Source organism: Triticum urartu, chromosome 5 (genome assembly GCF_003073215.2).
Source record: "Triticum urartu cultivar G1812 chromosome 5, Tu2.1, whole genome shotgun sequence".
In the NCBI taxonomy this organism is placed as follows: Eukaryota; Viridiplantae; Streptophyta; class Magnoliopsida; order Poales; family Poaceae; genus Triticum; species Triticum urartu.
In genome coordinates this window covers 463,658,069-463,672,604 of record NC_053026.1, presented here as the reverse complement: position 1 = coordinate 463,672,604, position 14,536 = coordinate 463,658,069, and the positions used below count along the sequence as shown (strand labels likewise).

Below are 14,536 nucleotides of genomic sequence, written 5' to 3'. Positions count from 1 at the left end.
TTCTGTAGAACTGTGTAGTGTGCTTGAGACCAAGAATATCCGTCCCTGCATATTATTGAGTCTCTTCCAAGAGTGCCTTTTCCAGTCAGTCTCCCCTCATACCGCGATTTAGGGAGACCTATCTTGTTAATGCCAGGAATGAAGTCAACACAAAACCCGATAACATCCTCTGTTTGATGGACCATGGAGATGCTTCCTTCTGGCCTAGCGCGGTTACGGACATATTTCTTTAGGACTCCCATGAACCTCTCAAAGGGGAACATATTGTGTAGAAATACGGGCCCAGGATGACAATCTCGTCGACTAGATGAACTAGGACATGCGTCATGATATTGAAGAAGGATGGTGGGAACACCAGCTCGAAACTGACAAGACATTGCGCCACATCACTCCTTAGCCTTGGTACGATTTCTGGATCGATCACCTTCTGAGAGATTGCATTGAGGAATGCACATAGCTTCACAATGGCTAATCGGACGTTTTCCGGTAGAAGCCCCCTCAATGCAACCGGAAGCAGTTGCGTCATAATCACGTGGCAGTCATGAGACTTTAGGTTCTGAAACTTTTTCTCTGGCATATTTATTATTCCCTTTATATTCGACGAGAAGCCAGTCGTGACCTTCATACTGAGCAGGCATTCAAAGAAGATTTCTTCCACTTCTTTCGTAAGAGCGTAGCTGGCAGGACCTTTATACTGCTTCGGAGGCATGCCGTCTTTTTCGTGCAAACATTGCAGGTCCTCCCGTGCCTCAGGTGTATCTTTTGTCTTCCCATACACGCCCAAGAAGCCTAGCAGGTTCACGCAAAGGTTCTTCGTCACGTGCATCACGTCGATTGAGGAGCGGACCTCTAGGTCTTTCCAGTAGGGTAGGTCCCAAAATATAGATTTCTTCTTCCACATGGGTGCGTGTCCCTCAGCGTCATTCGGAACAGCTAGTCCACCGGGACCCTTTCCAAAGATTACGTAGTGTAAATCATTGACCATAGCAAGCACGTGATCACCGGTGCGCATGGCGGGCTTCTTCCGGTGATCTGCCTCGCCTTTGAAATGCTTGCCTTTCTTTCGACATTGATGGTTGGTCGGAAGAAATCGACGATGGCCCAGGTACACATTCTTCCTGCATTTGTCCAGGTATATACTTTCAGTGTCATCTAAACAGTGCGTGCATGCGTGGTATCCTTTGTTTGTCTGTCCTGAAAGGTTACTGAGAGCGGGCCAATCGTTGATGGTCACGAACAGCAACGCCTTAAGGTTAAATTCCTCCTGTCTGTGCTCATCCCACGTACGTACACCGTTTCCATTCCACAACTGTAAAAGTTCTTCAACTAATGGCCTTAGGTACACATCAATTTCGTTGCCGGGTTGCTTAGGGCCTTGGATGAGAACTGGCATCATAATGAACTTCCGCTTCATGCACATCCAAGGAGGAAGGTTATACATACATAGAGTCACGGGCCAGGTGCTGTGATTGCTGCTCTGCTCCCCGAAAGGATTAATGTCATCCACGCTTAAAGCAAACCATACATTCCTTGGGTCCTTTGCAAACTCATCCCAGTACTTTCTCTCGATTTTTCTCCACTGCGACCCGTCAGCGGGTGCTCTCAACTTCCCATCTTTCTTTCGGTTCTCACTGTGCCATCGCATCAACTTGGCATGCTCTTCGTTTCTGAACAGACGTTTCAACCGTGGTATTATAGGAGCATACCACATCACCTTCGCAGGAACCCTCTTCCTGAGGGGCTCGCCGTCAACATCACCAGGGTCATCTCGTCTGATCTTATACCGCAACGCACCGCATACCGGGCATGCGTTCAGATCCTTGTATGCACCGCGGTAGAGGATGCAGTCATTAGGGCATGCATGTATCTTCTCCACCTCCAATCCTAGAGGGCATACGACCTTCTTTGCTGCGTATGTACTGTCGGGCAATTCGTTATCCTTTGGAAGCTTCTTCTTCAATATTTTCAGTAGCTTCTCAAATCCTTTGTCAGCCACAGCATTCTCTGCCTTCCACTGCAGCAATTCCAGTACGATACCGAGCTTTGTGTTGCCATCTTCGCAATTGGGGTATAACCCTTTTTGTGATCCTCTAACATGCGATCGAACTTCAGCTTCTCCTTTTGACTAATGCATCGCGTCCTTGCATCGATAATGACCCGGATGAGATCATCATCATCGGGCACATCGTCTGGTTCCTCTTGATCTTCAGCAGCTTCACCCGTGGCAGCATCATTGGGCACATCGTCTGGTTCCTCTTGATCTTCACCAGCTCCCCCCGTTGCAGCATCACCGTATTCAGGGGGCACATAGTAGTCATCGTACTCTTCTTCTTCATCGTCTTCCATCATAACCCCTATTTCTCCGTGCCTCGTCCAAACATTATAGTGTGGCATGAAACCCTTGTAAAGCAGGTGGGAGTGAAGGATTTTCCGGTTAGAGTAAGACCTCGTATTCCCACATTCAGTGCATGGACAACACATAAAACCATTCTTCTTGTTTGCCTCAGCCGCATCGAGAAACTCATGCACGCCCTTAATGTACTCGCGGGTGTGTCTGTCACCGTACATCCATTGCCGGTTCATCTGCGTGCATTATATATAATTAAGTGTCCAAATTAATAGAAGTTCATCATCACATTAAAACCAAAGTGCATACATAGTTCTCATCTAATAACATATAGCTCTCCAGAGCATCTAATTAATTAAACCATATATTGAAACTATGTAAAACATTTCAATGCGAAAACAAATGCGATCATAATCGCAACCAAGGTAACAATTGATCCAACGGCATAATGATACCAAGCCTCGGTATGAATGGCATATTTTCTAATCTTTCTAATCTTCAAGCGCATTGCATCCATCTTGATCTTGTGATCATCGACGACATCCGCAACATGCAACTCCAATATCATCTTCTCCTCCTCAATTTTTTTTATTTTTTCCTTCAACAAATTGTTTTCTTCTTCAACTAAATTTAACCTCTCGACAATAGGGTCGGTTGGCATTTCCGATTCACATACATCCTAGATAAATAAAATCTATGTCACGTTGGTCGGCATAATTTTCATAAACAATAAATGAACCAATAGTTATAAAGATAATATACATACCAAATCCGAATCATAGACAGGACGAGGGCCGACGGGGGCGGATACCAAAACCATCGCACTATATAAGATGCAATAAAAAATGTAAGAAAATGATACAAGTATCTATCTAAACATACAAGTAAGAATATTTTTCCTTTCAGAAAGAAGATAAGAACAAGAGGCTCACCACGGTGGTGTCGGTGATGAGATCGGCGCGGGTGATCGATGGCGGTGAAGACGGGGACGGGGCGTGACGGACCGCTAAATCTAGACAAATCTCGAGGAAAATGGAGCTTGGAGGTCGAGTTTCGAGAGGAGAAAGCTTAAATAGTGTGGCTTGGGCATTCCATCGAACACCTCATGTGCATAGGAGGTGAGCTAGAGCACCACAAAGCCCTCTCCCCCTCGGCCAGAAAAAACAGAGCACTGTGCTCTGCTCTTGCGCGAGGGGGTATATATAGGCACCTCATTGGTCCCGGTTGACGACAAGAACCGGGACTAAAGGGAAGCCTTTGGTCCCGGTTCAAGCCACCAACCGGGACCAATGGTGGTGGGCCAGGAGCGAGGCCCATTGGTCCCAATTCGTCCCACCAATCGGGACCAAAAGGTCCAGGCGAACCGGGACCAATGGCCCACGTGGCCCGGCCGGCCCCCTGGGCTCACGAACCGGGACCAATGCCCACATTGGTCCCGGTTCTAGACTGAACCGGGACTAATGGGCTGAGCCGGCCTGGACCATAGCCCTGTTTTCTACTAGTTCATGAGCAACTACATTTGACTCTCGATTACAATGCTCAATACTTACCTTCCCGAACTCACGTAGCAAGACTCTACAATCTTCTAAAACTGGGGCTGCCACCATAGCATGACCTTCGTTCATCCGTAGGGCATCAACCACCACAATATTATCCATTCTCAACATCACATTGTTGCATCCTAGGCTTTTTGGAGAAGCTTTAGGCCTTCAAGCAGAGCTGCAGCTTCTGCCGAGACGACATCCGGAATTTGCATGAGATTATTTGTAGACGCCCCCAATGAATTTTCCGCGACTGTCTCTCACTACTGCTCCACACCTGCTTGTATGATCTTCAACATGGAAAGATGCATCAACATTTAGTACTTGTTGGCTAGACAAAACAACAGGCCACTTGTTCACTCGAGGTCTCTCCTTCAGCTTGGCATGGACTCGAGTTAATGGTGGATGGCGACGTGACACGCAAAGCAGGTTTTTGATAGCATGGTGAACATTACAGTGGGGAAAGGTGGCGAGATCCTCTTCTAGAGAGATAGATGGATCCACGAATTCTTAGTAAGTGACATTGCTCCTATGTTGGCGATCGGAGTGGACACTAAGACAAGGAACTCTAGAACGGTGGCTGAGGCATTGACGAAAGATAGGTGGGTGCTCGATATTCAGCCACAAACCTCCCTTGGGGCGCTGCTACAAATGGTGCATTTGAGACATGCGATTGCCACGGTGCAGAGGGATGAGCAGTCCGAGGACAGTTTTGCCTGGCCACATGACCCATCAGGGGGGTAAACCACGAAATCCACATACACACAGCTCAACCATGGAGGGAGCAGGTTTCCTACTGCCACCGGTATTTGGCGAAGTTGGGCGCCGCTGAAATGCAAGATCTCCGCTTGGCTCGCAGTCCAACATAGACTTTGGACGTCAGATAGACGGGTGCGACACGGCCTGCAGGAGGGCTCATCGTCGTGCTACATCTATTTGCAGGAAGAAGATATGGTCGAGCACATCCTCGTGCAATGCGTTTATGCAAGATAGGTTTGGCACACGTGCTTCGACATGCTACAAATCAATGTCCTTGCTCCTAATAGCATGGACACATTCGTGGAGTGGTGGCTCAATGCCTGAAGAGGTTTCCAAGGAAAAGACAACCGTGGTTTCGACTCTTTGGTCATCGATGCGGCTTAGGCTTTGTGGAAGCAAAGGAACGCGGAAGTGTTCAACCGACCGGAGCAATTCAAAGGACCTTGAGAGCTTGCCCGGACTATTCTAGATGACATCTATGCCTGGCATAGTGCAGGTGTGTGTAGGTGGCTTAGATCGTTTTGTGAGAGGTCAAGTGTAATTTGTACTCGTAGGAGTGGGTGCTCCAACGATTGATGTACGCGTCGATCGAAGGACTCTTGTAAACATATTTCTCCCTTCTCTAAAGATATGGTATGCCATTGACGTATTCTCGAGAGAAAAAAACATTTGTCACTGCTCAATCATCCGAGTGTGTCAACCTTGTGTTGCTTCAGCAGGTTGTTGGGTCAACTCCACTTCTCATCATAGAACAAAACTGTGTGTTCGTTTTGATGGTCACATCGACACTGAAGGGGGTTGAGCAAGGCGGGGCGGCCCGGCTACGCGGCTGCGACCCATGCTATGCGTAGCAGGCGAAGGTGGTCCTAGGTGGGTTGACAACATGGAAGGAGTAGGGTCCTAGGGGGTGGGGGTAGACCACTCCGAGGGAGGGAGGAATCGACTGAATGCCCCAATTCCTTCATCATGCGATTAATCAATTAATAGTTGCTCCCCTTACATGCGCGGTTTCCTCCAAAAAATTACCTCATCATGAGAATTTCTCCTATTTCACGCACATATGCATGGTGTGTGCACTTTTCGAGAAAGAAAACTAGTTTTCTTAGGGAAGAAAACTATTTGAATATCCATATATTGCCACAAAAGTGAAAAAATATGCATACATTATTGCTCAAATAAAGCGAAAAAATATCTATACGGGGTGTCAAGCAGGTGACGACTGGGATGAAAAAATACATTATTGCTCAAGGCAGATCATCTGTACTTTGTACTCCAATCCAAAGCAATAAACACAAGCATGATGTAGGATTTTATCTCCTCGGAGAGCCTGGACCTGGGCAAACCTCATGCCCTTGTTACTTTTGTATCTAGACACCTAGTTCGAGACCCACTACCCAAGATCTGCAGGATTTAGCTTCGCAAAAGGTGAGCAGAAAACGATGTAAATCACCAACTCCCCCTGAGGATTATCTGTGTCTATTTTTTATCGATACTAGATGATACCCCGCACGTTGTTGCGGGAATATTTTGCAACATGTTTCAATGTGACTTGTTGTATGAAACATGAATATTTGAAGTAATAATATAAAAGGCTAACAATAAAAATACATGTATTTATTATGCTTGATTACTATATAGTTGTAAAATGTTTATTAAATGTATATAGCATAATAGAATGAAAATCCTCATGTATGTTACATGTTGAGATAAGTCTTTTTTTCATGCATGTCATGATGAAGTGGCATCCTTGCATGTTGAGAGACATATAATAGTGGGGGTGGGCCTTTTCTCATGCATGTTGTGCGATGATGTGGCATGCTTGCATGTTGAGAGAAATAGTTAGTGGGGGCTAGCTATTTAGAGATAGAAGATTTGGGATTGATTATGGCCACCTATGTACCTCGATCCAATCCTCATTCATGATCAAATGAAAGGTTGTTCTTAGTCCTAATTTTTTTCTTTGCTAATTCTTCTTTTGCATAAAAACCTCATCTTCCATGTTATTGCATAAACACAACGAAAAAAATGCGTTTATCCCTTTCGTTCAACACGTTGCATGCAGTGTTGGCCGAAGGGGTTGTGGACAATATACATCACGGTGGCCAGAGGGGATGCATGGAGAGGTGTCATTGGGCCTCACCGATGCTCGAAGTTGAGTTATGGGAACTCATCGTGGCTCGGCTTGAGAGGCTGAGGCAACGACTTTGAAGGTGTGGGCATGGTATGCGGCGTGGGACTAGGGTGTGGTAGGAGTGGGAGGCAGCGGCCATGGGCTCCATATACTTGTGGCAACCATGGAAGGAGGCTTGGGGAACATAGATAAGTGGCAAAACTTGGCCGAGAAAGGACAAGGATGTGAGCGGCCGGGAGGGGGAGGTCGTTGACAGCGACGAAGATGATGGTTTGGGAAGAAGACACTATTTCATGAAAAATAAAACTAAGAAGACGAAAAGTTGCCCGCTTTTTTCTTGAAATGGTACATAGAGGTGGTTATGAGGATGCTCTAACTTGTTTTAGGAGTTGCAGGAGTTGTGGGGATATGTTGGACTTTTCTATCCCAATATTTCTAGTTATTTGAAAGTTAACCGTTTTTACAACAAAGGCAAAAGTGACGCCATATTGCATTGATTAAAGGGGGTGGGGGGATCAAAGTTATGTACATGCAAGGTTGTAACCCAAACACACGCATACACTCGCAGAATTATAACCCCAAGGTGAGATGCCTCGGTGACCCAAGGGGTGGTCTCTCTTCTGTTGGAGAAGAGGATTGTCGGCATGATAGATGTGCTCTGATGCACATGCGAATTGTGCTCATTCCAATTTTCTCAAGAGATGAAACAAAACAAGATAAGTCTGGCCTGATTTAGGTTATGACACAATTGTTAACCTCATACCAACACACATTAATTAAGGTGAAATGTTGCCAACAAGCGGGTTTCAAGTCTTGTCGTCTGAGCCAGTCTCGAACTAGGCTTTTCATTCCGCTTTATAAATAAAGCAAGCAACCAATCCATACAACGCCTAGCAAGGTACCGGAATAAAATGTCTATTGGGCAACAATCATGTCCAAATAAAACATAAAAGAAAAGCGAAAAAACCACTAAGTGGCCACAACATCATGGGGTAGCCGGAGAAGCGAGGCGACGAGCCATGTCGTCAGTCCAACATCTGCCCTAACCGTCCATGGTCCCGCTGCCTAACTAAAGGGTGTGACTGTTGTAAGAACGCAAAAAATTTGAAGGAGTCATAGGCCCGTCAATGAATGATCCGCTCGATTACCATTTTATTACGCATTGTCCAAGCCAGTCCTTGATCAATTTTCAAATTCTAGCGGTGTAGCAGCATTGGAAGAAAAGGTGAGATGCCATCACGGGCGTCATAGTTGTCAAATACTACAATCTCGCCAATCGCTCTTAGCCAAGGGATCATAGTCTGAACCTGGTTTTGATTTACGAGCATGTAAAACTAGAAGGCGCGTGTTGCTTTCAAATGGTGGATTTGAGAAGACGTGTTCATCATTCCAATGAACTGTGCAAGATTTTCTTATGAGCTTCCAAAAAAAAAGACGTGAAGCTCGAGAAGGAGCGGCTCTCATAGACAGGCCCAGTCCAGGCACCCGGAGCGAAGGGGGGGCTCATCCATGTAGGCCGGCTGCTTGGTTTGCATGGACTGGAAAGAACGTGCTTAGTTGGCCCAAGTTACTAGTACGTGGCTGGCTACGTACTAATTACGCACTTTGTCTAAAAAAACTAATTACGCACAACCGCTCATCATGGATCGAGTCAGCCATCTTGGAGAGGCGCACTGGTTACGACTTCACGCACGCATGGTATCGGCGGCTGCCGCCGGATGGATTTTCACCTCTTCGCCTCGCGATCGCCGGAACCAGTTAAACAACGGCGGGCAAGCGATGGCCACCGAGCATGCGCCATGCCGTCGCTACTACTTGAGCCGGCGACTCCCCATCAACGAGACGAGAAGCTGATTCTAGACAAGGTATTGTGCCCTGACGATTTTACTTTTGTCATCATAATTAATAAAAAGTTATAGTAAATGATAATCAATAGATAGTTGATTGATTGGCCGTGGTTGCCGTAGGTATTATCTAGTTAATAGAAAGCATTGCGCTAATTTTCAAACATTAAGAGGGTGTTTGGATATGTTTTAGTCTCATGACTAAAAATAGTGAGACTAAAACTTGCTAACTTCACCCATGCTTGGATTCAAATACTAAAGAGACTAAAATCAAGTTAATGAGCATTTATTATCCTCTCAACGCTCCAATCCAGAACTCGTGTGTATTAAAAGAGAGGAATTAAAAAGAAGAGAGAGGACGAATCCACATTTTAGTAGAGGTGCCCCTGATTAAAAAAATTTAGTCTCAAAACTAGTTTTAGCCCCTCTTTAGTCAGGGGTGCTTGGAACTTTAGCCTCTTAAAGAGACTATTTTTAGTCAGACTAAAATAAGTCTTTTGGATCCAAGCACCCTTTAAAAGCATGTCCGATATAGAGACCTTGATGTGATGCTTTAGGGAAAACATATATAGAAATAATAATAATTACATGTCATCTGTCTAGGGGTCACCACGTTCCGTGCTAGTTGCAATGCATATATAGATGTTTTTCCATTAAATTGATTGGATTGTGTATGTTCTTTGCAATATTCTATGGAACACACAGATGCAAAGCAGTAATCCAGGAAAAGAAATTAGTCCATGATTATGGTTAATCTATTTTTCTCTAAATGCATCGGATTCGATAGTACTTTCATTTTCGCCTCCTAGCGAGTAAGACAATTTCATCGGGTGTCTGGTGCAAAATTGAATCTTGGGATTGAACAAGAAAGCAGGAAAGACGGCTAAGAAATCGACCCTGAGGGCAATCTCTAAGGGGCCCCGAGCTCTAATCTTGCACCGGGCCCCTAAAATCATAGGACCAGCCCTGCTCATAGAATATAGAATTCAGTAATGTGCTTGTCTGACATAGAGTATAGACGTCCTGAACCCATGGACATATGAACCCGTTTTTTTAAAATGCATTCCAAACGCATTTTAAAATGTCAAAAAAAATTGAAATAAAATTTCACGCGTACATCTTCGCAACATGTGTGTGTGGCACAGAGTTTTGCGAAAAAACTCTTTTTGTTTTGCCTCCACGAAAAAGATAATTTCTGTACTCCTAAATAGCGTTCCACGACACGTTTGTTTGTCTTTTTTACACATGTCAAAGAAAAAGTTATATTTCCGCCAAACTTCTTACACACACATAGAATGTGAAGTTTTATGCGTGAAATATTTTTCAGAATTTTTGGATATTCAAAAATAAGTTTTCCAAAGTGGGTTCATCGATACACTTTCCGTCCGACATACCCCTACTTAAGTCAATGTTGTCAAACCAAGCATTGCGGCGAAGTGCTAGTTTAACATTCCATTTTATCTTTTTTTGAGGCCGCTTTGAGTCTTGGGCATTGACCATTGAGCCACAGGGAGTACACCGTTTGATTTTCGTAAGAACATGGAACAATTGTGTGTCCTCGTCAACTCATGGGTGAATTTGTAGATGAGATCAGCATGCTCATGTATCCCCCGGTCCTAGCCTTAGCCTTAGAGCATGTCTAGCAGATCCCTTAAAACACATGAAACTATAAAATAATTATCGGTTTACATTTTTAGGCAAGGAAAGGCGACCCAAATAGAACGTGTAAATGACTCCGACCTGTAAATTTTTTTGAGGGACACAAAAATATCCTTACCGAATCTGTTAAAATAAGGATTTCAGAGTCAACCTGAGGGTACCTTGTATATAAGAAAGATCATTGAGGGGAGTCCAACTGCCATCGAAACCTTCATGGCTCGCTCCTGGCTGCCGCCCCGTCCGTCCCCGTCTGTCGCCCTGGTCATCTGAGAAGCCGCCCCACCCGTTCAGACGGTCGCCCATCCATCATCGGTCGCCGCCCTGCTTATATGGGAAGCCGCCCCACCCGTCCGGCCCGCCGCCGCCGCCCTGCCCATCCTGGCCGCCGCCTCGCGCGTCCCTGCCTCGGCTCACCATGGCCACGACAGCATTAGCGCGTGCGCACCAGCAACACGGCAGGAAGCAGCAGCAGTACCAGCTGCTATGGCGCGTGGAGGGGCTGAGCCTAGGGTCTGCGCTCCGCAGCGACCCACACGCCCCCGCGCTAGCCGCGACAGCGCTCCTCATCCCACTTGGCACCGTGCTGTTGGGCCTCTCCGGCCTCTTCCTGTTGGCCACGCTCGCCGGCATTGCGCTCGCGGCGCCTCTCGTTCTTCCCTTCAGTCCGGTGCTCATGCCCGCCGCGCTAGCCGTCGCGGGGCTCGGCGCCCCGGCCTTCTTCGCACATAGAGTTGGGGACGACGTCAGGGATGCTCTAGGCACCACCAAAGCGCGGAACGTCGCCATCACCTAGTGCTGCACGGGTGAACGTACGTACGCGTCGTGCGCATGCGTTCAATTTATCGCAATCAGATATACGTATGCATGTTCAAAGCATCTAGGCGAGAGGAAGAAGAAGGGGTGGGGAAAAATATAAGTGAATATTCGGTTTTACAGTTTAAGTTTAAGGGGTATGTTTCGCCGCAGCTCAAATCGACCCTTAAAATGTGTTTTTCGTGAACTGAAAAACACGTTTTCAGTTCCGCAGTTTAAGGGGTCTGCTAGAGATGCTATTAGGGCATCTTCAACGGTAACCCGCAAAAAACCTCCCGCATTCGTCCACGGACAAGGGGACCGGTCCGCGGACACGGATGCAGGAAGACGCCATCCAACCGTAGCCTCATACATTTTCACAACAACTCAAACCAACCGGACGAAATTCGTTCAGACAAGTCCGGAATTCATATTAAACATGGCCGAATTTCATATAAACATATTGGATTTCATGTAAACATGACGGATTTCATTACAAATACATCGAAGCGGTCCTAGGAGGGCTCTAGAGTATAATTAATACCTAATCTAAATGATCACCGGCGTCCGGTCCCCGTCTCCGGCCATCAGCCCCGAGAATTGAAGCTTCACCGTCTCCAGTTCCGCCTCGGCGCTCTCCAGCTCCGCCTCTGGAGCCCGGGGAAGTGAAGTTGTTCGCCTCGACATTGCCGCCAAGCGACTAATCAATCGAAGATGCTCAGCCCACCAAGCTTGGCGTCGACAGGAGGGGAGGAGCGGTGGCCTTCCTGGGACACGAGCGGCGGCGACCTTCCGTGCACTAATCTTCCTCGCTGTCGGCGGCACCCGCGGACATGCCGGCTTCTTCGTGGTCGTGGCGCCAAGGCGCGGTCTCGTCGATGTCCTCCTTGTCGGTGTCGCCGAACAACGCCTCGCTCGCGTCATTGTCGCACTCCTTGCCGGCGGCGGACACCTCCGCCACCCGCTGTTGGTACCTCCAGCGGGCAAGGAGGATCCCGCGGGAGGAGTGGTAGGACTCGAGCAGTGCCTCCTGCTTCGCCAGGTCTGCATCCGGTGCGACCGCCCTGGCGGGCGGTGACCTGCTCCTTCGCCTATGAATGCTCTTGGAGGAGGTTGTGGTTGTAGTTGGCGTCAGCCTGTGCCTCCCGGAACTGCTCCCCCCACACCATGTCCATATAATGGACACAAGCCTCGCCGATGGTCATGGTGCAATGCACCGACGAGGGTGGAGTGGAGGAGGAGGGTGCCGTGGAGGAAGAGGAGGGTGGCGCTGGCTTGTTGTCGAAGGCGTCTTCAATTTGCACGTCCTTCGATTGCCTGCCGGCCTGCCAGTCGGCAGCAATGGCGGCCATGGCCTTCTTCTGCTTTGACGTAAGCCCGTCCTAGAGATCTTTGGCTGCGGAGGGATCCATGGAGGGGAATGGTGTGGAGAGGGGTGATTGTGACTATGGCCAGGGCATCGGGGAAGCGGTTTATATAGCACCGGTGGGCGGCAGAGTGACGGACGGGTGGCACCGGAGGAAACGCCTCGGCAACCGTGTGCCATCGATGCGGGTGGCAAACGGACGGACGAGCGGCCGTCATATCGCTTGAACGCGCTGCAGTCGCCTGCACTGCGAAGCGGCACGGGCGGCGCTCTCTCAGCCAACGCGTCGCTTTAATGCCGGCGCCAGTGAGCGGTCGCGTCCGCTTTGGCCGGGCATGAATGCGGGCGCTGACGCTCTGAAGCGGCGCTGACAGAAAACACGTGAGAGGGGGAGGGGTTTTTGGTGGGCCAGAACGGTCAGAAATGGGCTTGGGATCGGTCCGGACTCCCGTAAAGCTCCCCCACTTTTGTCTCCGGTTTGCGAGAGAAATCGTGTACTGACCGTGTCGCGGACCCATACAGATCCATATTGAATGGCTTTCACACTCCAGACAGCATAGTCCGGACCATTGCGGGAGGTTTATGGGTCGGCGATACCTTAGCCATTGGGATTTGTTGTTACTACCTCACAACCTCAGTACCACCTCACGACCCTTCCCTTCAATTGTTTTTTAAATATAATCGTGGACCACTGTTATATTCTTGCTCCATGCGTTCGTGCCATGCTGCTAAACATGTTGTATTCTTTTACACGGTCGTGTGAACATTTGAATGTTTAGATATAACTATCTTATTGTTAATTATATGAAGGGAACTATCTTATTGAGTACTTTTTTCTCTCTAATGTTTTTACAATTCCTATGCAGAATTTCACTCTAATGTTTGTGCATGCATGCCATATGGTAGCATATACATTCTACTCCCTCTATGAGATGTTGCACGTATTGTCTGTGTGTCTTATTCATTTCGACGTTTTTGGATACATTTTCCCTATATCAGCTTAATTAGGTAGGGCAACATTGTGTTTGAAAGGCCTAATGGATGGGGTCTCATTTAAATTAGCGATGGAACTCACAGGAGAATCAACCACATTTAAAAAATATATTCAAGTATCGATGTGAAGGCACTCAAGCTTGAAATATGTGAAATTTCCCTTTTTGGCACATCTTGTGATGATTTCAGTCGTTGGCTTCGTATTGCTCATGGATTAAAGAACTCGGCCTGCAACTTTATTCATCTCATGCGAAAATGTACAACTTTTCATGCTCATTTTTACTTGAAGGGAGTGGCGAGCCTATTAGATAACTTCATCTCGACGAAATATGCCTTCAGTCACACGACTGGACTTGGTTGCTTAAGAAGGCTGACTAGTCTCGAATGGTATAATGTGCATATTGTGGGGATCAATTAATGTGTTTTATTTAATATTTAGTTGCTCTGGAGAAATTGAGACTTATGGGTTGCAATGAGTTGTTTTTCGTGGATTCAGATTGGATCAAGCCCATACTATCTGTTTAGCATCAATTGCTAGTGACTAGCATCTCACAGATAAGTCACATGCTTGCTGACATGCATCAGCGATATTGTTCATTGACTTATTGATAGATTTATAAACATATAGGAAATATTATGATACATAATTGCCTCTAGGGCACATTTTCAACATGTGGTTGGGGGTGCTATAACCGGGAGAATTTATGTTGGACTGAATTGATGTGTGCTCGGTGTACCAGGATATTGTAGGTAACCTGAAGCTAGCCGATGGGAAGAAATCACGGTCACGACGGTTGGCACATAGAACACTCATCCTTTAGACCTCACAACCGTGCCAACAACCGCTGTTGCGGTGCAACCACATTTTTTCATGACTTTTTCTGAAACAAATGGCAAAATATGTGGCATATTTCATTGAATAAGGAGAAGAGGTTTAAGTATAAACGAACACTAACCATAAAGGAATCACTCTCTCGGGATTATGACTCTAAGGCATTTCTCCGTGACTTGCTCGATATTTTGTGTTTGTTTCTCGCAAGGTTAATTTTTCTTCTTCTTCTTCTTCTTCTTTTTGGGCTTGTACTTTGTGTTTTTCCAGGCACA

The 14,536-nt window shown here is 46.9% G+C and overlaps 1 protein-coding gene across 1 annotated transcript; it reads left to right on the top strand.

Annotated features, from left to right (window-relative positions):
- The first annotated feature begins 10,696 nt into the window (after positions 1-10,696).
- On the top strand, positions 10,697-11,074 carry LOC125509556 (oleosin Zm-II-like). Its single transcript, XM_048674544.1, has one exon. It carries the CDS (start codon positions 10,697-10,699, stop codon positions 11,072-11,074), a length of 378 nt encoding a protein of 125 aa, XP_048530501.1.
- The last annotated feature ends 3,462 nt before the right edge of the window (positions 11,075-14,536 follow it).